This window comes from Columba livia, chromosome 15 (genome assembly GCF_036013475.1).
Source record: "Columba livia isolate bColLiv1 breed racing homer chromosome 15, bColLiv1.pat.W.v2, whole genome shotgun sequence".
Taxonomy (NCBI): Eukaryota; Metazoa; Chordata; class Aves; order Columbiformes; family Columbidae; genus Columba; species Columba livia.
This window is the reverse complement of record NC_088616.1, coordinates 8,585,975-8,611,216: the sequence shown is the minus strand read 5'-3', so window position 1 is coordinate 8,611,216 and position 25,242 is coordinate 8,585,975. Positions and strand designations below refer to the sequence as shown.

Below are 25,242 nucleotides of genomic sequence, written 5' to 3'. Positions count from 1 at the left end.
CCCCGCGATCACGGGTGGGAAGGCTGAATACGGGCGGGGCACACAAACTCTCAGCCGCGCCGCTGGTGTAGTGGTATCATGCAAGATTCCCATTCTTGCGACCCGGGTTCGATTCCCGGGCGGCGCAAGATTTTTTAGGTTGCTTTTTACATTTTTTTCCGCCTCATGGGAAGCTCCACCCGCGGCGCGTGGGGGCGGGTCCCCGTGGGGGCGGCTGGGACTTGTAGTCCCCGCACCGCGACCAACGCCCCCTCCAGCCATGCAAGCACCGGCGGCGGCGGAGCGCAACAAGGGCCCGATCCTGGCGGTACTGCGGCAGTACGCGGGCTCCGGCACCCACACGGGACCAGGCGCCCTGCGAGTGCTGGAGGTGGGGGCGGGCGCGGGGCTGCACGCTGCGTACTTCGCCCAGGCACTGCCGCAGACCCGCTGGCAGCCCTCCGACATCGACCCCCAGGCACTGCGGAGGTGAGTGGGGAGCGTGGGGTGGGGGTCCCTGGGGGTCCCGCCTGCAGCCCCCACCCCATGGACCTGCAACCGGAGTGCCCGGGCTCTCCAGCCTCTTGCTGTATTTTTTTTCCCAGGGATATTCCTGGGAATTCAGCTCTAGGACAGCCCAGGCTCCCCTGCTGGATGCTGGTTGTTAACCAGGAAAGACCCAATATTTAACTCTTATATGGCCTGGGACCCTCAGCTCAGTGCTTTAGTTTTTACTAGGAAAGACCCAATATGCAACTCTCAAATGCTTATTTTGTTTCCAGAAAAGACTCCATATTGACCTCTTGGACAGCCCAGGCTCCCCAGCTGGATGCCCTGATTTTTTTCCAGGAAAAAAACAATATTGAACTCTCCTCAAACAGCCCAGGTTCTCCTGCTTGATGCTTTATTTTTTCCAGAAAAGCGCCAGTATCCAACTCCTAAACAGCCCAGTACTTTATTTTTCCCGGAAAAGCCCCACCATCCAACTCCCTAACAGCCTCCCCAGCTACAGAGCAATTCCTGCCTACAGAGCACCCAGCGTGGAGCGTTCGCCCCCTCCTGTTAGCAGTTTCGGCTGCAATGCTCCGTGGTGACACCAGGCCTGATACCCCGCTCAGGGGATGCTGGTGATAGCTCCCACCCATGCGGTGGATGGCTCACACCCCACTCCCGGCACGGTGTCACCCTGGTGAGCCATGTCAGGCTGTATTTATTTGCTCTGTGCTGATGTGTGTGGGTCCAGCCACAGCCAAATGCCCATTCCAGGCATTGCAGCGCCGGGCTGGAAGGGCTCGGTTTCCATTCAGGAAACAAAAATAAACCTCAGCTCTGCAGCACAGGGAGGAATTCCCTCATGAAAAAAAATATAATAAAATAAACCTGGTGGGGAGGTGCCAAAATTCCCCCCTGTCCAAGGAGGGAGCAGCTGATGTCCTTCCCACCCATCACCTCTCAGGCAGCAACACGTGGCACCCGCTGCCCTGGTTAAAAATAATCCCAGTCTACTGCCTTGGGAACTGAGATCTGGCTGGTAACTGTGCCAAAAAGGGTGTAAATCACCCCAAAATCACCCGGTAGTGGTGCAGTTGTCCTGGCGGGTGCAGGCAGCACTGCAGGCAGCCCCGCTGCGTGGCGTGCAGGCAGCCAGGGCACGTGGGTGTTGGGGGTGCTGCAGGCAGCATGCGGGCAGCACGGGCATGTGGGTGCAGGCAGCGCGCGGGCAGCGTCAGCACGTGTGTGCAGGCAGCTGGGAGGGCAGCGTGCTCCGGCTGCCCTGCTGAGAGGCAGGAGTGAATTTGGAAATTTTAGGCACTGGGGTCTCTTGGTCTGTGTGCTGCTGGCTATCCGGCTGCTGCCAGTTCCCCAGCTGCCTGTTGTGAAGCAAAGAGCTCAGCCATACCAGCCCCTTGTCCTGTGCAGAGCCACTCTTGCCCCAGCTGTGTTGCAAGCACAACCTTATTATTAGATATCAGAGAGCCCACCTAGGAGATGCTGCTGGCAGCCAGCACAGGCTGGTTTCGGGTTTGCCTGCAATGAGTGCTGCTGGGGGGGGATGTGCGAGTGGTGGACACACGCGATGCCCCAGCTGGGGTTGATGTGAGGTTTGGTGTCCACAGCATCGCTGCGTATGCAGAGGCCATGCACGTCCCCAACATGCTGCCCCCCATCCTGCTGGATGTCTCACAAAGCTGGGAGATGTGGGGAGGCACCCAACCCAGCACCCTCGACCTCCTCATCAGCATCAACATGATGCACATCTCGGAGCTGCGGTGCACCGAGGTGAGCAGGACAGGGCTGGAGCCACGCTGGCCCTTGCTTGGTCCCTGTCCCCTGGTTTGGTGGTTGCAAACCCAAGGAGGGGGCTCTTGGGGGGTGTCCTCAGTACCCTGACCTGTTCCCTACTTCTCTCTTTCCCCAGGGCCTGTTCAAGGGTGCTGGGGTGCTGCTGAAGCCCGGAGGTGTGCTCTTCACCTACGGGGTGGGTGTTGCTCACTGGGCATGGGTATTCCTGGGCTTGCTGGGGGATTGCAGGTGGGAGGGCAGCTCCAGGCACGGCTTGTGGGGTGGATGAGGAAAGCAGGGGCCTCAGTTTTAGTGGGGGTCTCAGGCTTTCAGGGCAGGTGCTGAGCCTTGGATGGGGCTGTTTCGGCCACACGCTCCTAGGACAGGAGGGAACCTGTCCTCCCTCGCCTCATCCAGGGCAGGGTCCAAGGGGCCCGTGGGGGGTGATGAGACCTGTGGTCACTCTCAGGGGCCATGTCCCTTCTCACTTGGCTCTGTGTGTGGTGGGGACAGCAACCTGTGGGCTGTGGGGAAGTCGGGGGCACACAATGGTTCAGGTCTGCAGTTTTATGTCCCCCCTAGCCCTATGCCGTGGACGGCCAGATCAGCCCCCAGAGCAACGTGGACTTTGACCGCAGCCTGAGGCAGAGGTAGGAAGGGAGAGCTGTGGGTCCTGAGGCTGCTGGGGGTCTGTCCTGCCCATGCTGCCTGTCCTGCCCGTAGCCCCAGGGAGCTCCCTCCCTGCATGGTCCTTCAAGAGGAGATCTAAAATGATGGTTGGGGGAAGCACCCCCACCAACTGTGGGTACCCTCTGGTGATGGGGATGCTTCAGAGAGTGTGGGGGCAAGGCATCTGTCTGTCTGTCTGACCCAAGGCTCCCTCCATGCAGGAATCCTGCCTGGGGTCTTCGGGACACGGCATTGCTGCAGCGGCTGGCCGAGGCCAATGGGCTGCTCCTGGAGAGGATGGTAGGTGCTGGGCTCAACAGAGGGGGACAGTCGCTGCACTGGTGGGGACCCACCCTGACCCCAGGCTCTGTGCTTTCAGGTGGACATGCCAGCCAACAACAAGTGTCTCATCTTCCGCAAGCAGTGACCTGCCCCAATGGCACCTCCCAGCACCTCCTGTCATCTCCTGGCACCTTTCCGGCACGGCTGCCCCGGCTCATTGACACCTCCTCACGGGGTCACACACTCCCTGTGCTGGTACCAGCTGCGGATGGGGTCGGCAGCGGTGGGACAGTTCTCCATTCGCTCCAGCCAGGCGTGTCTGGTGGGCTGGGGGCTCTGTCTCCCCCCACCCCTTCAGAGGGGCACCCCAGCCTCTCCTAGAGAAGCCTCTGCAGCTGCCACAGGGGGCACAGGCAGGAGAGCAAAGAACCCCTGGGCATGAAGAAGACTTCTTGCTCAGCACCAGTTTGCCGGGAGAACACCATGCCAACAGTGGAGGGGACTCGTCATCCTTCCACCCAGCCCCCAGCAGCTTCCTGATGCTTTCAGCAATGACAATGGGGGGGATGCATCCCCATTTCCAGCCCTGGCAGCACCAGTGGAGGGGGACAGATCCTTCACTGGCATTGCCTGGGGGGTGCTACACTGGGTCTGGGGGCTTTCGTGTGGTGGGAAGGGGTTTTTTGCAGGGGGGGTGGTTAGGGGTGTCCTGGCAGACCTCCCACCCCTCTGCAACCTGACCCAGTCCTTTATTGCTGCTGGCTGGGGAAGTACATGGGGGGGCATGCAGCTGATAAATTACAGGGGTGGTAGGAGCTGGGCTGGGGCTCAGCATGGGTTTGGGGGGAACTACATGGCAGTGGTAATCCCTACATACAAGCATTGGTGTGGGGTTCCCTCCGGTTGCAGCTCCCTCCCTCCATGGTAGGTCTGTGCCCCCCACATCAGCATGTTCTGGCTCTCTTCTAGTCCTGGAAGCGGTTCAGGAGGTCACAGGTTTTCTTCTCCATCAGCTCATAAATCTTCTTCACCCGCTTGTCATTGGCTGCCCGGACGTAGCTGTTGGGGTCCAGCGTGGCCATGCCGTCGTGCACCTCGCCCATGATGATGAGCGGCCCGTCCTCCGCTGTCATGTTGGGGCAGGGGCAGCTCCAGTCCATGTTGGTCAAGGTCACCTCCAGGTACTTGATGTTGAAGAACTTGAGGCCCATCTTCTCATCCTTAAGGACATCCTCAAGGGCAAAGCGGGCGATGCCAGAGTCCTGGTCCTCCACAATCTCCATCAGCCGGCCCACAATGGCAAAGTCGCTGCGGCAGAGGCTCAGCACCATCTTGCTCTTCAGGCGGCAAGCCTTGCACTGCAGGCTCTTGGGGAAGGGACAGACATCCTCACAGGTCTCCTTGCTCTCAAAGTTGTTGGTGTTGCCCTCACAGCCGCCGTAGACAAAGGAGTGGCACTGCTTCAGCAGGTGGTTGTATGCCCAGCGGGGCTCCCAGTTCTGGCAGGGACCCTGCACCATGGGCAGCAGGCAGGTGGGACGGGCACTGCCCAAGCAGGCAGCCCGGCACTCCTCGTAGGTCTCAAAATGGTTCCTGTTGGCCCCACAGCCCCCGTAGCGGAAGGTGAGGCAAGCGCCCTGTTTGGCATCGAAGTGCCAGCGCACCTCCAGGGCCTCGCACCGCCGCCGGTCCGGCTCCTTCAGGCACTCGGCGCTAGGGAAGGGCTGGGGGCTGCCGGCCCGCGGGGTGCCCCCCGGCTCCCGCCTGAGCACCGACAGCGGGAAGTCGGCACGGAGCAGCCCGGCGGAGTTCCTAGCTGTGCAGGTGTAAATTCCGGCATCCTCGTGGCGGGCGTTGTAGATGACCAGCTGGCCGATGTTGGTGACCACCACGTTGCCGTACATCTGGTCTGGCCGCATGATGAAGTTCTCCTCCCGCTCACTCTGCTTCTCCCAGGTGATGTCGGGCCGCGGGCGCCCGCTGACGTCGCAGCGAAAGCTGACGGTGCCACCGGCACGTACCGACTGGTGGAAGGGGTTGCTGTAGAGGGCGGGGGGCACTGGCACCTCGGGGCCGGCTCCCGGTGTGGGACGCGCCGTCGTCTCCTGGGGCACGGGGCTGGTGTCGGGCCAGGTGAAGATGTGCTTGCAGGGGACGGTGGTGAGGCGGGTGCCGCGCAGGCATGCCTCAGCGTCCATGTAGCACTTGTTGTAGTAGGTGAGGCCGTCGGAGGCGCAGGTGAAGTTGGGCTCCTTCTCGCAGCGGTCCTTGCACTTGCAGACAGGTTGCCCGTCCCAGATGTCGCAGTCAGAGCCCTGCTGCGCGCACACGAAGCTCTCACACGAAGCTGCCGGTGCCAGCGCCAGCTCCGGCAGGCTGCCATCAGCAAAGCGGGCAGCCACGCAGCTCCGCAGCCCGCACACATTGGTGCAGCATTTCTCAAAGCCTTCACAGTCCTGGCCAGGGGAAGAGGAGATGGGAAGGCAGGGGGATCACTGCTGTGCTGCAGCTGTGGGTGCTGCTCCCACCCCCGCTGTGGGGTTTGCAGCTGGGCAGGTGTCCCCTGCACAGCCCTGTACATCCTCAGCATTGCTGGACTCCAGCTGAGAGCTGGACCACCCCGAGTGGCTGCGGTGGCCTCAGCCCACCCTCAGCTCCCCCAGACCCCCACCAGCACGGTTAGGGGGTTAGGGGTGCACTGCAGTGGTGATTGCTCCCTTCTCCTTGGCAGACAGAGTCTCACCCCTCTCAGCTTTTGTTGGCTGAGTGGAGGCAGAACTCATTACACAGATGAATTGCAAAGGGATCATTCCCTTTAGGGAGCCCTAACCCAGTCAGAGGTGGCTGTGTCCCTGCTCACCACTGTGGAGCCAGAGCTGGGGCTCTGCAGGACAGGCATCCCGCTCCAGGGGTGGGCTGCTGCTCTCAGGGGAAACCAGAGGGAGTGTTGGGGGGGCTGTCCACTGCCCGAAATGGGGGGCCCTGTCCCAGCACACCTGTTCCCTTTGTCTGGTGAGAGCATCCTTGGGGCGCACAAACAGGGTATCCTGGCCATGTGGTATGGCCTGTGGTGGGACTTGGTGGCTACAAGAAGTTTCTTTGCCTGCTGGGTGGCCAGGGAGCGGCCCCGGGACACCCCTTGTGCCTACCAACAGAAGGGTCTTAGGGGATGAAGCTGCAGCCAGTCTGAGCGTGTTGCACTGAAACAACTGAATGGGCTGTGCCACTGGGCATGGGACCAAAACATCTCCCTTGTGGGACCTGGGGACACCCCCCCACCCCCCGCAGTCCCATCACTCACCTGGTCAGCCTGGCACTCCCGCTCACAGGTGCTCTGTGCATCCACCCACAGGTTGGGGTTCAGCTGGTTGGGGCAGACCCCCAGGTGCCGCATCCTGCCCGGCTGCAGGCTCAGCCCGGCCGCCACCGCCAGCAACGGCAGGAGCAGGGCGATGCCCACGGGGACATGCTGCCGCCCGCCGGCGTGCTGGCCTCGGCCAGGGCGGCCGAAATTCCCACGAGGAGGCATCTGGCAACCCCACGCTGCTGGCCTGGCTCGCTGGCGAGGGCTTGGGATAAATCACATTCAGGATGGAAGGGACGAGAGAGAAGGCGGGCGGGGGGACAAAGGGGAGGAGGAGGAGGAGGAGAGGACCAAACCTCTGGCCTTCAGCACATCCCGTGTCTGCTGGACCGCCAGCGATGCTGCCCGCCACCTCCATCCATCGCTGCTACCTGACTCTCCGGGTGCTGGGGACAGGGTGGCAGCGGTGTCCCTCGGTGAGTGTGGCTCAGTCCATCCCCTGCTCTGGCGAGCGGGGCGAGTGGGGTGGAAGGGGAGGACGGGAAGGTTGTAATCTGAATCCCCTCCCTTCCCACTGATGTTTCTGGGTGTTTGGAATGGGAAAGGCGCTGACCTCAGCCTCTAACCCCGGCGAGCCCAGCGATCGGCTGGGCAAACATAGGGGGAGATCAAAGGCAGAATGCGGAAAGTCTCCAAAGAGGGAGAGTGAAAGGAGGGGGGCACAAAAAAACCCCAACCAACTGCCCAGCCCACGGTGCTGAATTCCTGCAGGATGAGAAAACAGCCAGAGCCTGTTGTCCACTCGGGCAGGGCTGCCGGCGGGGAGACACGCGGAGCCCCCGCTGTGGGGCTGCCCTGGGAGCCTCTGGGCACCCGCTGGGCACAGGCAGCCCTGCACCCCGGAGCGGGTGCCAGCCCCCACACGGGTCCCCCCTGCTCATCCCTCCTCTCCAGCCAGCATCCCGTGAGCAGTGTGCATCGCTGCCCGCCACAGCAGCGTGGCAGGATGGGTGCCCACCCAGACCCCGTGGAGGGGCTCACCCGGCCCGGCAGCAGCTTCCAGCCCTCCCTCACCACTGATTTATGGCTGGTCTTTTTAAACTAAGTAGGAAGGCAGCGCCTGGCCGTGCCAGACCCTGGCAGGGCTGCTCCGGCGCACTGTGCCTGGGCTTCAATCCCGCCGCTGCCTTCCCGAGCACGTCCCGCAGCCGGCCCTGAGCTGGCAGGAGCCGGCCCTGGCTCCCGGGCCAGATTTCCCTAATCCCTGGTGGAGACTGACCTGCAGCAGGAACGTTTCATGGCATTTTGGGAGCATTAACTCTTTCAGCACCAGCGAGAGCCGTGGCCCATCTGTCTCAGCGCTGAGGGGGGGTCTGCAGATACTGAGAAGCAGCAAACCCACTCAAGGGGGTTTTGCCCTGAGGGGTGCAGCTCAGTACCTCCAGGTTCCCCTATTCAGGGCTGTAATTTGGGGCAGGGAGGGAAGGCAGAAAAAAAGGGGGGAGACTTTTCTTGATAGTTTTTGGGAAAAATAAAACCTACCTGCACCCCAAAGGTGGTTTGGCATGTGATGGTTCGGTGCTGCCCTGCCTGCGGCTCCCAGGGAAAGCCCTCTTGCACTGGAGCAGGCATTTTGGGGGGCCCTCAACACCCCCACGCTGGTGCAAGCCGGACACAGACGCACTGCCCCGGCACGCTGACCTCCCGATGGTGCCGCTGACACAGCGCCGCGACCTGCAGCCACCAACGCTGCCCTTCCCAAGCGGGGCCGGCAAAGGGCTGAGCTGCCGGAAGTTCTGTGTCGGGGCTACCCGGGGGCCTGAAATCCCAAAGCAGGGTCAGACCCCCACATCATCTTGCTGGGACCTTGTGTGGAGGACTGGAGCACGTCCCGTGGCTGTGCCCAGGGACCCCAGTTCCACCAGCCAGCAGCTGCCCAGGGGTCTGGCCAGCCCTGGATGCGGAGGAGAGGTTACGCTGCCCCAGGACACCCATGGAGAGGCTGGTGAGATGTTTTGCAAACAGGGAATTGCATCAGGATGGCCATGGAGCTGCTGGGAGCTGTAACCTGCCTGCCCCAGCAGCCCAGAGCCCCCCAGACCCACCAGACAACCCAGACACCAGCTGCCTGCAGCAGCGTCAGGCGTGGAGACCCCTCATCCCCAAACCCCCTTGTTCCGGCCAGGCGGCAGCACCACAGGCTGCCACAGCAGCTCGCTCCCCAGCGACGCAGCCCAGGAGAATAGAGCTGCTTTGTGGTGCCCCAGGGTCCTTTCAAGGATGCTAGTGCAGGAGGGAAGGCGGGGAAGAGAATACCTGGAGCTTGGCTTTTACTCATCCCCACACTGGGGTCCATGTGGTCACAGCAACACAGCCTGAGAAAATGCTGGTGCTGGGGTTTGTGCTGCCCCAGCAGCCCCTCTCCAGAGCTGGGGGAGCAGCCCAGCGGGTGGCCAGAGTTTCACATGAAGCCTGAGATGCCTCATCCCCACATCGCTGAGATCAAAAGCAACGAGGCTGTGACAAGTGTCTGCCGGGAATCTTTGCCTTGGTGCCGCAAGGTCGGTCAGAGGGATGCTGGATGCTGCGTGGTGGGAAATGCAGCTCCCAATGACTCGAGAGCCTCGCCCACACCTGGGGACCCCGGCCTGGCCTCTTCAGCTGAAGATGAAAGATAAAGCAACTCTCCCCACCCTGGACCAAGCCCATGATACAGCATCATGCAAAAGCTTAACCAGCCGTAACTTCAGTCTCTCCCAAACTGTTGACCTTCGCACATCCAGGCACCCACTGCTCCCCAAAACAGGGATTTTTCTGGGTCACTTTTAAAGATCCCAGACATAGACATGACTTTTATGGCTTGTCTTCTCCCTTCAAGACAAGGGAACACAGGAAGCAGCTCAGCACCCCATGCCGGAGGAAAAGGCACAGTGCCATGTCCCCCACTCCGATAATACCTTGTACCCCAGGACGAGGGCTCCTGCCCCACCAGTGCACCCAGGGGTAGGTGCACCCTCGTTTTCAAGCATCTTGGGTGCAGTCAGATGGAGGTTCCCATTTCTTCACAGCCTGTAAGGTACAACCCCACAAAGGACAGTGGGATCAAGCCAAGACCCCCTTGAACTGAGAAGGTGGGTTCAGATAAACACACCCAACTGGGAGAGACCTGAACCAGCCCAGAGCAACCTGCTCCCTCCTCTTTCTCCAAGGAACAGGGAGCCTTAAAGCTTTTCCAGCCTTTCTCCCGACATGCAGGCCACGCAGTGTTTTCTTACACTGCTTTTCCCGAGCCCAGAGAGCTGCAGTGCAGGCTGGCTGTACCCACCTGGAACCACATACAGCCTTTGTTTGGGCTCTGCTGGTGAGAGAACAGACACTTCCAGAAACCCCCTGAAAAAGGAGGAAAAAAACAAAGTCTCCGTGACTCTTCGCTGACCAGGCTTCCACCTTAGCTCCAGGGTTTTCCAGGCTGCAGACACTATCTCATTTCCCCCCTGCCCCCTCCCAGCCTCGGCAATTACTACTTAGGCTGTTAAAACAAGCGTGGCCAGTCTGGTACGAAGTGGAAAATCTGATCCTAGGGAAGCAAGCAGGGAGGGAAAAAGGGAGGTCAAGTGGAGGTGGGATGGGAGCAAGAGAGAAATGGATCAGGAGAGGAGAAATTTCCCTCCATCTCCCACTTCCCCAGGGGCTCCCGGCCCCAGTGACACCGCGATGGCAGCTCTGGTGCTCTGAGCTCCGGGCAGCACCTTTTCATTTCAAATTCACATTTAACCCAGGCTGAGTTCCAGCCTGATCCAGTCTGGGTAGGATGGGTGAGCACTGTGCAGCACTTCGTCCTCTCCCCCTGAGATCGCCACAGCCCAGAGACACAATTTAAGGCTTCAACAGTACTTGCAAAACCCATGGCCGTGAACCGGGAACTGTGAGCCCATGGATGGGAGCCTGGCTACCTGCAATATTAAGAAAACACAGTAGCCTACACCACAACAAAACAAAAAGAACCCCAGATCCAGGAACTGTGACTGAGGTTAACATGAGCTATTTTGAGGCCAATAAGGAAGCAGCAATGGGGACCTCCATAAGACACTCCCAATTCCCCAGTTTTGGGCAAAACTACCACCTTTTCCCTTCATCTTCTCCCCAGCCCACACAAAAATCTGATACTTCTGCACTTTCAATCGGTAGTTCAAAACAAAAAAAAGACTTTAATTTATACAAAACAAAACCATGTATAATCAGTTGAACAACATTGACTGTACAAAGGAATAAAAAAATAAAAGGACAGTCCAAAAAAACAGCTCAGGAATGGTACAAGTGTTGGAGAGCAGCTACAGACTAGTGTTGACATCAGATGCAAGAATCTTTTCCTTTTAAATTAAAAAAAGGATTTTTGCTGAGCAATTGCTCCAGGTAAATCTTTCATCCTCACTCCAGACAGGATCTGTTGACAGCTTTTAGGGTGAAAAAAATAATTAAAAATAAAAGAATCAAGCACAGGGAAAAAGGCATGGGGAGGTGTCACGTGTGGCAAAGCCAAACCAAGCAGAGGTACATCAAGTTTTTCTAGACATGCAGCAGCTTTGTGATTTCAGGAAAGAAACCTTCGTCCCTCTTCGCCCCACACACTGGGAGCAGCCCGGCGAAGGGGCCTCGCGGTGCCCAGATGACGTTTTCCAGGAGAAGCCGCCTTTAGGGTGCCGGGGAGCATCTCCATCACCTGTTGGCCGTATATCCCCGGGCTGCTGAGCCAGCGATTGTCTTCTGCTCTGTGTTAAGTGATGGGAAACAGGTGCCAGCCATCCCAGACAGGTTCTCCAAAGCCCCCAGCCTCTGCGCCAAGCTCGGCTGCGGCTTTGCTCTTGAGCCAAACCACCACTACAAAGGATTCTTCTCTCTCCCTCCATCTGCCTGGGGTTTAATTCTCTCCTCACTCATTTAAGCTGGGCAATAAAGCACGCGAGAGACGAGCCAAGAGACCTACCCCTGCATTGTATTTTGTTCTACAGAGCAGGGAGGGGGACAGCTCCTTCACCTCCCAGGTTGTCTCAGAAGCGAGGGGAAGGAGATGTCCCCCGTGGAGGGATGTGCCCCCGCACGCTGCCTGAACAAAGCGGGTCTGTCCACCGCACAGGAGCCACTGCGGCTTCATTCTGCCCATGCAATGCAACAAGCTGCTGAGGCGGGGAGAAGAGCGAGCCCAGAGTTAGAGGTGTTGCTCACAGCGGGAGGGAGATGGCAGCACTGCACCGGCTGGGCTCCTCACTGGGGACAGACCAGCCCCGCACAAGGAAAAGCAGTTCACTTTCTACCACACTACTCACCATCTACACATCCTGGCCACCTACAAGAATCTGTTCACACATAGCTTAGTCCCACTGTCACACCCTGCTTAGCTTTTGCAATAAGAGTTAGCTGTTGTTTCCAGGTGAATTTCCAGCACAGCTCAGCCGTGGGATGAAGCCAGGGAAGCACGTGCCCTTGCCTGACTCACGACCTCCCACAGCACGATCACATCTCAAGCTCTTGCCCCTCTAAAAACCAGGAGCAGTCCTACAGAGCAAAGCCGTTTGCTTCCCCCACTCCCTGGCACTGCCATGAGAGCCAAGTGCATTCACCACGACAGGACCTGGGGATCACTGTTTTCCTACACAAACCTCTTTCACCTTCCCAGTCCCTGCTCCTTCACGCTCCAGTGGGAAAAATTGCTTCTGTCCTTTCCCCACTTTCATCCAGCAGGAGCCGCAGCAGCACCAGCTCAGGCAGAAAGTCTTTGGAAAAGCAAAGCAAGAAGCGGCCAAGATTCAGGTGCTGTCGCACAGGGTGGTGTCACATCAGGGTCCAGAGGGCTGTGCCATGGATGGAGGGCTCTGGAGGCAACGGCCGAGGTCTTGCAGTGATAAGGGACAAAATTCAGTGTTTTTCTGCTGCTTTAGGCGCAACGCTTCCATCCTCTGCTCCTCAGTCCCCAGTCAGCTGAGGATCAGAAGGTGCAAAGCAAGCAAGGCATCAGTCTGACCTCAGAGCTGCCTCTTCATCCTGCCTGCTGAAAACAAACCCCAAGACCCCAGCCTCTCCGCTCTGCGCCTCGATCCACTGACACCCTACCCTCCCTTCGGCACTCACAAGTTTTAGGGAATAACTGGAATAAAGCAGCTTGGGGTATGTTACACATGAATTGTTCTTTCCTTCTGCATATGTAGTACTTTAAAAAAACCCAGCGCAAGCCCAGGTGGTGATTGAAAGTCTCTTAAAGCATTTGGATATTTTCATCAGAAAATCCTCCACTCTTCTCCTTTTGCTGGCACTGGGAAAGTTAATCCAGTGCTTGTATTTACATGGCTGCAAAAAAATTTTCCCTGACTGCTTCTTAAAAAAACCCTTAAAAAACAAGTGAGATATATATATATATGTATAATATTTACATAAATAAACGAAGGCAAGCAGGCTGCTTTCTTCCCCTTGCTAACTGGCCAGCTCTTGCCTTGATTTTTTTTTTTTTTTTTTTTTTTTTTTTTTGGCAACAGCAGGTTAACATCCTGGTGAAAACTGTCATTAAACTGTCATTAGCCCCGTCCCCATTTCTTCTCTTTTTTTCCCTACATCCAATAATCACTATTGCACCAGCAATCTGTTCAGGAGTCCAAGAGTTAAAGTTGCAGCACAGACTCTCCTTGCCTACTCCCTTAAGCCTCTCAATCTTCCATTAAATCCATTTCTCCATTGAGACTGGATGAGCTTTTTTTCCCCTTCCCCCCTCCCCAGCCCAGCAGCTGCTGAATTTTCCACCCCAGGCCGAGAGGCAAAGCCCAAAGCATTCTTGGAGGGTCACTTGGCAGAGTCCTCTCCCCGCCAGCGCTGCGAGACCCAGCCGGCACCACGCTTCGGATGCGAAGCCAAAACGTGAGAACACTCCCAGCGCTTGTGCTCGCCACTGGAAAAAAGCAACCGCAGCCCATCCGAAAGGATCCAGTCCAAAAGGGTTAAGTGTGCAAACAGCTGTACATCGGTGGGTGGGTGTGGATTCGTTAGAAGCTCACGGCGTGTCCATCCTGCTAAGAGATCTTGCAGTTGTTGCGCGAGCAGTTCTGTGGGGGGCTCTGGGGAGGACGAATTGATTTGGATCTCTTCAAGCTGTTACCTTTGCTGCTGCTCCCACCCCCACTGCTGGCCAAGGAATACGAGCGGCCGTGCATCATCACCGCGTTCATCCCGTTCGCCATCGAGAAGGATTTCAGGTGACTCTTGATGGTGACGGGCAACGGCAGCTTGTCGATGAGGTGGACTGGGGTGCAGGACACGATGGCTCGGCAGCACAGGTCCTGTAAGCTGAACACTGGTGGGAGAAAAGACCAGACAGTCAAGGGCCAGGAGATTTCAAAGGCTGCCTTCTCCCCACAACTATTCCTTATGCTGTGCAGTTCATGCTCCTTTGGGGAGATAAGCTAACAACAACTGCAAAGGAGCCTTGAATAGGGAGCAGATTAATTAAGACAGAAGTTTGGGAAACCCCAAGTAAGCTCTGCCTTCAGGGATTAATGCTTTGTAAGACACCAGCTTTGATGGCAACAGCAGCTTTGGCACTGCCACCCCTCCTCTCTGTGCAGTGCCCGGGACCAGCAGCACCCTGCTCACGTTCCTGCCAGACACTTGGGCTCTCAGGCCATCATGTGGCAACCAGAAGGACATGCCCAGGGAAGGAGGAACAGGGCCAGCAAGGCCTGGAGCAGGACAGTTGCACCTGGGACCTGCTCGGGGAGCAGAAGCCACGGGCCAGCTCTCTGCAAAGTGCCTGCAGCAGCCGAGGTTCCACCAAGGCAGAAGAAGGCTCTGCCCTTTCAGGCTTCCCAGCGCCCTCCTAGCTCAGTGTCCATCATGTGGGCCGGCTCTGGGAAGTCGGCTTGAAGGCGACTTCCCAGCAAGCGGCCACACGAGGGCAAGCTTTCCCCTCCAGCCTGCCGCCAAAGCCTCACTGCTGCTCATGGGCAGGCAGGCAGCAGGTACAAGTCCTGCCCCGGGAAGAGGTTCAGAAGAGGTTTGTGAATGCAGCCCTGTTCCTGCTCTCCATCTCCCTGTGAACTGGAGACAGCGGGATGGCAGCCAGGTCAGGAGCCCTGGCAGATAATTTGGTAAGCAGAAGCTGAGGATCCATGTAAAGTCACATCACCCCCAGAGCACAGATCTCCTGCTGCTCAGGCGGCCAGTGGGGTATGCTGCTACCTCCAGCCAGGAATGTGACAATTCAGACTATTTTGCTTTGAACACAACAGGGTGAGACATAATGTGGACTCTGCTCAGTCTGCCACACTGCAGCACATGCGCCTGGATATATGGAATACCCCAGCCCACTGCTGCACGCTGACAGCAGGGATGCAATCTAGTTCCTTTCAGCTCCTTGGGCTCATTCTGCCTCCAGGTTTCTCCCAAACAGGAGACACAGGCTCAGACAAGGGTAAGGACAGAACTGCTTAACGCTTCGATTCATCCCACACAGCCGTTTGATTGAAGCACTTTCAAGTTGTGAGCTTAATTGCTTTCAGCCTCATTCAGAATAAGTGGAGAGGTGCAGGATGCCCCAGAGCAATTCAAATCCTAGACATGCTGAACTGCCTCTGGAGCTGCCCAACCCTCACCGCTGGGTTCCTGCGCGTTGTGGCTCAGTTTCAGCTTGTCTGACCAGAGGCATTTCTCCATGTCAGGTGCTTTCAGATCCCACAGCTCCTAATAAACAAACCTTCCACCCAGGCAGTCAGTCCTGCCCCTCCATTTCCACCCAGCCAGCTCTCATGCCCTCCCCGCACTGAGCATCCTCCTCACCACTGACCTCTGTTGGGTCTCCAGATCTTCTCCATGCCGTGCCGCATGAGGACGATACGGGACAACTCTGTGAAGGACTCTATGACGTTGAAGTTGCACAAGGGGCTGACCTCAAAAAACGTCATGCAGTTCTTCTCTGCATACGCCCGGGCCTGCTCCGTTGGCACCTGCCGCTTGAAGGCGAGGTGAAGCCTGTTTCCCACCAGGATTCGGGGGACACCTGGAGCATGCTTGGAAAAGGAAAGAAATTGAGAAATCGTGGTTTGTCCTTAGTAAGGGCAACTGACACCCAGTGTTCTGCTTAGCTGCAATAGCAGTGAAGGGGAAAGAAATAAACTGCTCTGTGACCGAGAGGGACTGCCAAGCAGTATTACTAAATAACGAGGAAGACTAATTTAACCCTTCCACAATGTGTTTTAGAGGGGACGCTCCTATCTTCCCTGACCATTCCCAAGCTCTTTCCTATTACTGCAGATTTATACAGAGGGGAGGGCAGACACTTATCCCTTTGCTTTGCTTATTAGCAGACTGCCATCGTTTCCTCTCTGTTGCAGAGCCATTCTTGTCCCCATAGCAGAAGTGGCACCTCAGGTGATACCTCCCTGAAGTTTTGCTATAGACCACTGCACGTGTTCTTCTGTTCAACTTACCTCATCTATTTCCTTTATCCATCGGTCTATCCCATCGAAGGACCAGCGATTAGTGATGTCGTACACCAAGAGAATTCCCTGGTGGAAGAAAATCAGGAGCAATCAGGAAATTTCATAGCAGGCAAAATGAAAGGGAAACACACCTGAAAGACGACCTCCATATGCAGAAACCAAAAGGCTAACGGACAGAACGTTGTTCCAGCTGCATTATTTTGTGCTTGCGAGGGCAAAAATTGAGACAACAGATCTGTACTAACTCAGTCCCAGACAATTAGGGAAAGTTTTACACTTGTTTTGGCTTGAATATCCCTCAAATCATTTCCAAAGTAGCAGTCTCTACAAAGGAGGAGGAACTGTCTCAGTGACTGTGTACCTGGAGGAGCAAAACACACCCTCCTCCTGTCTCACTGACACAGGAACAATCTTTTTCTTTTCCCCTTATGCAAAGCAGCTGCATTCAGCGGTAGGATGGTAGCAGAACATGGCAAAGTTAATAAAGCACACCCATCTTCAGCGTGTTTCCCCTCTCCAGAGCCTGTCTCATGCTGTTGTCCCTTTGTTGGCAAGGAAAGATGCTGATAAGCAACACAGCATCTCTGCAAGACTTAGATCTCACGGCTGGGATCCACACCAGGCTTTGCCAAAGGCAGCTGGTGTTGCTAATCATCACTGCCACACTGTCAGGGAAGAAACACAGCACAGCAATGCTGGCAAAGCCCAGAGGGTCAGATCAAAGGTCTCACTGTAGGACCATCCCCACCACCCTTTCTTCTGAAAGGAGAGGTGCCTGCAGCATCCTCAGACCCACATCCATCTTCCCTAACGCCACCAACATCCATGACTCACTTCGCAGTCACCTCTCAAGGTGCAGCACAACAGTGCTGGCTGCCAGGACAGGCACAACCCAAGGCAGGTCTGTGCCTGAGCTGTGACAACACGGAGCAGCACCTCAGAGGGTCTCCACACTCACCCTGAGCCCGGTCAGCAGGGCTCAGGACCACGACTGGACCAGCCAGCCACCAGCCGGGTCTGCAGCAGCTGCTACTGAGTGAGCTTTCCTTGACTCAAAGTATTTCTGAGGACAGACACAAGGAAAGTAGGCTATGCGTAGCCCTGCAGGCACACAAGTCAACGCATCAAGAGCTGCCTCTCAGTACCGGCTGGGCACATACAGCATTTAAACAATTGTCTTAAGCAGCAGCCTTTCTGCTCCTCTCCTGTTATTTTTCTGACTTCTTGTCACTCTTTTCTTTGCAATCAAGGACATCTCAAGTGACAACGGGCACTTCAAGGTTACTTCACAGAATCGCAGTTGAAGATGCTCTGAAATGGGGACTGTGGAAGAACAGATGATCTGGTGCTGTGAGAGGCAGCAGCCCAGCTGGGAACACAGTGCTGGATGAAAGGTAACACAGCAGCCGTGAGACTGAGCTAAGGGCAAACCAAACCAGCCTGAGCTGACTCCAGGATAACAGATCACTTGGCAGAACAAGTCTTCTCTGAATCAGGGGTATCCTCTAGGAACAGACTCCCCTACAGCAAGTCCCCAGCACAAGCAAAAGAGATCTTAAGTTGGCAAAAGAAAGGCTCAGCTGGCAGCCAAGGAGATGCCTACATACCGTGCAGTGAAGGAGGGAGCTGACGAGCTGCCCAGTGCCTGTCCTGGTACAAGTCAGAGACCATCAAGTACCTCACGTACTAGTGAAGTTGCTACTTTATTCATTGAAGTGGAAAACCCACTACACAGATGGGAAACACAAACTACGCAGTCCTCCTGAAACACAGCTTTACCGTGTTTGCTGCTGCCAAAGCCCCTGATCAACTGGGGAAAGCCTGTACCAAAGCTGTGTGCTAAGACATGATGTACCTCAAGTTTATCAAAAAAATAATCTACTGTATGAGATCTGGAAGACATGGGAATGATAAACACCAGGGTGTCTGAGCCACAAAGGCACTTGAAACCTCATAATAATGTCTCGAGCTGGCACTTAAACGTTTGCCCCACTTGGAAAAGCAGCCTTGGAGTACACTGGGTGTGCCTCGACGTTGTTTGCCTTTCTCTCGCAGGTCTTTCATAATAAGCCGCTCCCACGAAGCCTGCCCAATTCTGTCCTTTTGAAAAGTCTTGATCAGAACAATTCTGATTCTTGGGCTTTATCCCCAACCTCATTGCACAGATCTTCTACCCCACGCAGTCACTCTCCAGGCAAAACTTGCTTTTTCTGTTCTTGTTGGCCCTCCAACATCTGCACCTCTGCGTTCGTACCATCTGCAAAAAGGCTCAAATACACAAAAAGGAGAAGGTACAAAAGGTATGTCATACACAGTGGGTTGTTTTTCAGGTTCAATAGCCCAACATGAAGAGCAAGCCCTGCAAAGTTTGGGTTTAAGGTTTTTCTGAGGGACCTGTCGATGAGTTTTCACAATTGCAGGAGTATTTGTGGGGTGTGGGGAGCAGATACGTCTTCAGTTTCCTCCAAGGAACGTTTAGAGCTCCTGTCTATAGAGTCCATAGTTATTTGCAGTGTCATTTCCAAAACAGTCAAAAAACTTCATATTCAAAAAGAATTGGAGGTTGTTTTTGTTTTGGAGGAGAAGAGAAGCAGTTTGTTCTAGGTTTCAATAGGAAAAAAAATACGAAAGTATAAATGATTTTTCATAATTAAAAAATCCCACCATCCCAGAGATACTGCTTTTCAAGAACCAAATCAAGAAATACGCTTAAAATTTGTATCCTGGTAGTAGGTATTTTGAAAAAAATAATAATAAAAAAAGATACTCTGAGCTTTCTTTTCATTTTTTGTTATGTTTTTTCGACTTCTGGCTTCCAAAGCTGTACGTGTGAATGAAGGAGAGTCAGGAAATAAAACAAAAAGTTTGATGACCCCCGTCCAAGACAAACTGCCAGCAAGTTAAATAAAATCTACTTATTTTATTTCTGGATTGACAAGTTCCTTTAGCCAAGAGAAACAGACCCAAGCCCAGTTTGTGAAGACTGCTTCTGCCAGAAATATGCACTAGGAAGAGAGAGTTCTTAAGCCTGTTGGCAGCAGCAGCCTGGATCTTCTTAAACAGGACTAAGGATAAAACAACAGTAGAAAGGCAGCCCCGGGTTCTCAGGAGCAGAGTGGAAGGTCGAGGCCATGATTGCTAAATGCGAGAAGAGATGCACTGTCTGCCAGCTTACCCTCCCAAGTCGTGACACCGCTCCACACACGCATGTTTAGAGTTAATATTGTCAAGAAAAGCTTCCCAAGGGTCAGAAGACACCAAGGCCAAGCTGCCTAATGCTTTGCTCCTGTCCCCACATCCTTCCCAGCACCGGTATTAAGACCAGCATTACTGTAACTCAGTAGAAAATGGAGGAAATGGTCTTAAAAGCCTCTGGCCAGCTTGTGGTGCTGCCAGATAACCTCGTACTTCTTCCAAGTAGCACTGGCATGCTTCAGACACCACGTTTCTGGAGCACACATCCCAAATACTCTTTGTCATCACCATTTTCTGCCCTAGAGAGAACAGAACACAGACATGCAGGCAGACAGGGAGCTGGCTGTGGCTCTGCAGACAGTTCCAAGTTAAGAGCTGTCGGTTTTTTCCTTTTCTTTTTTTAAAGTCTCCTTTGGAATAATGTGCACAGAATTTTAATTTACTCAGCTAGACAAATGAACAGTTTCCCATGTACAGCCTAAATTGTTCTCTAAGTGCCTAGATTGGCTGTCAGTACCACATCTATATACCCCTCAATTTTTAGTTTCACAAAGCACCTTTGTGTCATGTACCCCAAGTTCCTGTTGCACAGAAGTGAAAAGCTGCATACTCAGGGTTCTCAGACCAAGGGTCTTCTGGACCCCATACCAACCCTCCAACAGCCTTTCTTCTTTTTCTCCTCAACCAGCCTACAGGCTTCTGTGTGAGGTGGAAGACAAGTGCACTCATCCCCAGATCTGTCTTGGGTCTTTTCACAATCGATTTTCAAAGTTCATTTCCACTCTGTTTTTGCCCCACACTGCTGGGATTGGCACGACCCTGAGCATACCAGTGATAGAAATTTCCATGAGTACATTGTGTAGTGAACAAGGAACACAGAGAGATCATCTGTTGTTGTATCCAGTGCTACATGTGGACACTTACTCTGCCACAAACTAAGCTTGTTTTCAGCAAGAGCTTACACAAAGATCTGTCCATATAATCAAGTGGGGTGGGGGGGAAAAAGTATCAGCCTTGTCTGCTTGCTGCAGGTGCCAGACCAGGCTTATCAGCGACAAGCTTTTAAAAGTGACAGAGAAGCACCGTGCTTACCCAGCAGTGCAAAGCAGACTTCTCCAAAAAGGCTTCTCAGATACTTCAGGCGCTGGATCTCCAGCTACTCACACAAGCGTGCAAGAACGCGGCTGGGGGAAGCAAGCGCTTGCATGACTGCCAAAGACCTCAGCGCAGTGTGGCCAGGAAAGCATCACTCACTGGTGTTCTCCACTGATGGAAAAAAGCTGTTGCTGAAGAAGTCTGGGAGATACCCCTAGCCTGGATTTTTCTGGCCCATAGGATGAAGTAAACCATAAACAAAAGATCCAGCATGAAAGCAACCAGAACACTTTGTCTCTCCTGCTTGCTCTTTCAGATCTATGTTTGGTCACGGATTTCCAGCTGGCACTGTGGACCCTGGCTCATGGGCAGCAACATCATGCTGCCAAACCCTTTCCCAACAGCATAACACATTGTGGAGTTTATTTGTTACTGAGCTTTTGATAAACATTTTGGCAGGCAAGCGGACTCCTCCAGCAGCTGGACAACCCCCATGAAAATGACCTGAGGCAGGTAGAGTGTTTGCAGCAACCAAGAAAGCCATAAGGTAGAGCAGAGCCCACATGTCAGAGTCTGCTGAGCTGTCAAAAAAGCCACCACTTTCCTGCATACTTAAGAAGCCCTGAACAGGATAAACAGCAACTACTCAAATCGCCTGCCTAAGCAGAACTCAACAATATTCATTATTGTCTTAGGGTTGCAGCTTTGCTGTAAGGTGGGAGCATTTCTGAATGTTGATTGTGTCTTCCTGTAGGTGGTCTGAAACAATTAATGAAGGACCTTCTGTACCACAGTCTGGGAAGAGCTGGCGAGTCATGTTTCCAGAAACAGTTTAAATGACTGGCACATGAGGACATCAGGAACGATACTGGCACTACTTCTTCCTTGCTAGATCAGAAAGAACCACCATGATGCTTTCTCCCCTCCGTGATGACTCTTTGAGTACCTTGTATTTGCTCAGAGCAGCCAGAAGAGCACAGCTGCACCCAGCAGTTGAGATGAGCCTGCAGTCCAGGCTAAGCAGAGCATGAGGCTGGGCTGGGTGGGAAAGGAAAACTCCCAAGAAGGTCTGCTCCCTATTCAGAGACTGGTTTTCCACTTTGAAACGTCTCCACAACAAAGATTCAGTTCTTACAACTAGACTTGAGAGACAGTAAGGTGTGTGGGAAAGTCGGTGCGCTTCCCTTACTTGAAGGCACTTTTCATACCAAGTATTGTCTTAAGCACTGGCTATTCAGATAGAGTCACTCTGTTCCCAGCCGCCCCTGTAAGGGCTGCCAGGTCTCCTGCTCTCACAGCCAACCTGTCCAAGTCCTCTTTGGAAGCTCATTCTTCAAATTCCCCTTGTGCTCCTCACGGGAAGCTCAGTTCAGTCTCACTCCTCTGCTCGCTCCAATTCAAGCATTCTCTTTACTACTTATTTCACCGTTCCTGTCTGCCCCAGTTCGCTGTACAAACTCTGGCACGTGGGTGCAGCTCCGTGGAGCTCCAAGGAGCTCACAGACTGTGTGAAGGGGAGAAACTCTCTTGTACAACACTTTGGAAAAGCAGGTCATGCTGCAGATGGGGTAAAAGTTCTCAAGATGATACTGCTAGACATGTTAGTTGGGAAGCCTGCTGCTTTCTATTCCTAGTTTGATTTGGGCATCTGACACAGCAAGGTCTCAGAAAGACTGACCAAAACTAAGTTATGTGGTCACTAGAAAACCACATTGACTGATTTTATTCATTTCTAAGTGGTAAGGCAAATTACATGGTCTCAAGTCCACAGGTTATATTAGGATTGGAGCTCTATATTTTTCTGAAACTTGGTATGGGCAGGGGGAAGCTTAAAGATAAACTCACACATGGGACACGGCATGCGAATGGGAGATCCTGCGCTCTCCCACTGTGCAAGGTGTGCTCCAACGCCCCTTGCCTTGCACTTCTGCAAGCACCAGGAAATTGGCCTCTGCTTCAAAGGAGCTGCCTCAAAGCATCCACACCGCCAGAGACGTGCACAAACAAGAATAAACAAGACACTGGAGCAGATATCAACAGCACATCCCAGGCAAAGTGCTCTCACATCTCCAGCACAAGCGAGTTTGCAGGAAGTTTTAGAGAGAGTGACAGATTTTACCAGTTAGCAAAGCCAAAGTCTGCAGCTACAAGGAGCAAAAAGCCAAGAGCAATAGTGGCAAGAGCTTGAATAAAAGTGGAGAAGTTTCTCAAAGGCTAGGAAGCTGCCAGGACATTGGCACAGTTGGGAGGCTGATATATAGCTTCCGATTCCTAGCGTCTAAGAGAGAAGGAATTTTCTCCAAAGTCTTCCAGTTTGGAAACAAAAGGAAAAATACAGTATTTCATTCAATTTAGGAAGATTATCCTGGAGGAACCCTGTCACATTACTGAAAGCACTATTAGCTAACAGGAATTTTTCAGAGGATCACAAGATTCTTCTGCTGTTCAGAATCTAGGTGCTGTTCTGGAGCAGAGCCCAAAGGAGAAACTCAAAATTTAACGCTCTGTCTCATGTTTTACGGAACGTACTTTGCGATCCAATTGAGCTGCTCTAGTTTTAAGCCTGCATCAAACATGCAAGTAGAAGCCACACTATTTTTGGAACTGACTTGAAGGCAACACAGACTGAAAGAACTCCATTGGGAAAGCCACTGTTATATTAAACAAATTTGACAAACCTCAGAAACTACGCGCTCCCACATTAAAGCTAAGGCAGATCTAGAGCTAGAATTGCCTTGTCCTCTATAACCCCCATCTTCTCAGCCCTCCTCTAGAAACTAACACTGTATAAAGTCCGTAACAGACATTTTATGTAGGAGTCTAGGAAAGTCTGTCATTCACCCCTTCTCTCCCACCATTTCACAAAAGCAGAATACCAGGCAGCAAGATGACATGCAGTGCCTCTCGGCATTTACATAGAATCCATCTTTTGATGCTTGATGTGTTCCTCTTCAGAGCTCTTTACTACAGCATGAAAGGTTTTTACAGCCCAAAGGAAAAGCAAGTGTGCCCCATCAAAGCACCGAGAGCAGCACCTACCTGGGCTCCCCTGGAGTAGGATCTAAAAATGGTGCAAAATCTTCCTTGCCCTGATGTGTCCCTGCAACAAAGAAAAGTAAAGTTACTGCTATGAAATTTGGAGAATGGAACCCCACACTGCACACCTACTACTGAATTAAAAAAACCCAACAAAACAGTGTTGATCTTGTCAGGTTTAGAACATGCATGGTATCCAAACTGCTCTGCACAGTGTTTTGGGGAAGAATCGGTGGGTGCATCACAACCTTTAGTTACAGTCAGACACTTCAGAGGTTCTCGCTGTCACTGTGCTACCCACAGAGAAGGTATAAACCAAATCCACTCAGCTTCAGCACTACCTTATGATGTACGAGCATGCAAGTCATTTTACTCCCTTGGGCAAAGGATTTTCTCTCTAGCTCCCTCCAGTCCGTGGGAACTGAAAGTCAGAGTGAGCCTACAAACCTCTGCTACTCCTGGAGAACAGCTGACCTACCCTAAAACGAACATAACCACTCAAGACAGGAGAAATTGTCTTGCGCTGTCTAGTTTCACTTACTTCTTCAAACACATTTTAACCAAAATGAAACAAGTATCTTTATACCCAGATCTCCGACACACCTGGTTGATCATACCCTACAGAGAGCCCAGGAACAGGATTAGGGAACAGTGTTTCTTACCCACTGAGACAATAAGGGGCTATTCAGTCACTATTATTCATCCTGACTGCAACTCATGACGTGGTATAAATAAGTTTGCCTACATTACTGGCACCTCTCAGGGCCTGTGGCAACATCTGGGACAGCAGGCCACAGCCCAGCACACTGATTTCACCAGCATATACTGAAATGCATCAGGGTAATTAGAGACAAGTTATGATCTTTCTCATAGCTATTCACCAGGCCAGAAAACAAGACGCACTAATGACCACTGAGAAGCCTGATGAATCCCTCAGTCTCAGGTTTGAACCAACTATATGAAAAAGGCAATGACCTCAAGTTTAGGACAGTCATTCTTTCAGATCTAAAGCATTCACAAATCACATTCTTGGTCCTGGACATCAATCTAACAGTCTGTGCTTAAATCTCCTTTTCCCCTAACAATCAAATAATGGGTTGAATGAGGGAAGTAATGGTAAAAGATTTCACTAAGGCATCATAAACCAATGTTACCAGCTTTTCAGGTCCTGTGCTGTTTTTCCAGCTCAAGAATTACAGTATTAAAAAAATGACTGCTTCAAGAGGGAAGCAGTAACTAACTACACACTTGGGGCTGAAATTTTAAAACAGACATCTTACGAGAGAGACAAAAGAATATAAGTGGCACTATAAACACACAAGCTAGGAGAGATAAATGAGCTGCTTCTGTTCTTTTGTAAGAAAAATGAGGACATTCAGCTTCAGAGAGCAGGGATGTAATTAAATCACAAAACTACACACTGCTAGAGTCAGCCACTGAGGTTGAGAACAAGGCGTTCATTCCTACTGAACAAGTCACACAGATTACCAATATTCCGGTTACTTGACACAGCATTGGTAAAGGGGCTATTTAGCTTCAAGTTTTAAGGCCTGTGTCACTCTCTAGTAGATCCGGGTGAAACCCAGAATAGGGGCAGGCTACCTATCCTTCCTCTTGCAGCTGCAGGATTGCTGTGTCAGCATCTCAGCAGGCTAAATCTTGGACAAAACTGAGCCAGGAGGACTCTAGATCTCCCTCTGGTGCTGACAGATAAGGCAGGGGCCACCTCTCCCATGCAGCATTCCCCCATCCCACTGTCAGGTCACTCTAAGTCCTGTTCTCCAGGGGTTTACCACACTCTGACAATAAACCAAGAGCAATGAACAGACCTCACAGTTAATTTTCTATTCAAACAACTGAGAGATATCCAGCTTCTGTAGGAGCTAAGGGTTTCACCCATTTTTTTTTCCTCCTCATTTC

The 25,242-nt window shown here is 53.3% G+C and overlaps 3 protein-coding genes and 1 non-coding gene across 8 annotated transcripts in view; 2 read left to right on the top strand and 2 right to left on the bottom strand.

Annotated features, from left to right (window-relative positions):
• Positions 1-47: 47 nt before the first annotated feature.
• Positions 48-4,254, top strand: METTL26 (methyltransferase like 26). Of its 4 annotated transcripts, XM_005505653.3 has the most exons (6): positions 200-468; positions 2,097-2,259; positions 2,399-2,458; positions 2,845-2,912; positions 3,153-3,231; positions 3,311-3,536. In XM_005505653.3, exons 1-6 carry the CDS (start codon positions 260-262, stop codon positions 3,356-3,358), a joined length of 627 nt encoding a protein of 208 aa, XP_005505710.2. In that variant the 5' UTR covers positions 200-259; the 3' UTR covers positions 3,359-3,536. The 4 variants fall into 4 exon arrangements, with proteins under 4 accessions (XP_064887086.1, XP_064887085.1, XP_005505709.2 ...); XM_065031014.1 differs by lacking the exon at positions 2,097-2,259 and having other exon boundaries at positions 48-468; XM_005505652.3 differs by lacking the exon at positions 2,845-2,912 and having other exon boundaries at positions 197-468; positions 3,311-4,254.
• TRNAG-CCC (transfer RNA glycine (anticodon CCC)) lies at positions 57-127 on the top strand. The gene has a single exon. It is a non-coding gene; the product is annotated as a tRNA-Gly (tRNA).
• WFIKKN1 (WAP, follistatin/kazal, immunoglobulin, kunitz and netrin domain containing 1) lies at positions 867-8,456 on the bottom strand. The gene is made up of 3 exons (XM_065031006.1): positions 6,874-8,456; positions 6,515-6,782; positions 867-5,669 (listed from the first exon to the last, which is right to left on the bottom strand). Exons 1-3 carry the CDS (start codon positions 6,933-6,935, stop codon positions 4,179-4,181), a joined length of 1,821 nt encoding a protein of 606 aa, XP_064887078.1. The 5' UTR covers positions 6,936-8,456; the 3' UTR covers positions 867-4,178.
• A 2,249-nt stretch (positions 8,457-10,705) lies between these two features.
• Positions 10,706-25,242, bottom strand: part of RAB40C (RAB40C, member RAS oncogene family) — a 32,833-nt gene continuing 18,296 nt past the window's right edge. For both annotated transcript variants that reach the window (XM_065031011.1, XM_065031012.1), the window contains exons 4-7: positions 23,326-23,386; positions 15,985-16,062; positions 15,342-15,564; positions 10,706-13,853 (exon numbers count right to left, since the gene is read on the bottom strand). In XM_065031011.1, coding sequence (XP_064887083.1) covers positions 13,573-13,853; positions 15,342-15,564; positions 15,985-16,062; positions 23,326-23,386 — 643 coding nt within the window. In that variant the 3' untranslated portion in view covers positions 10,706-13,572. The remainder of the gene's footprint in view (positions 13,854-15,341; positions 15,565-15,984; positions 16,063-23,325; positions 23,387-25,242) is intronic.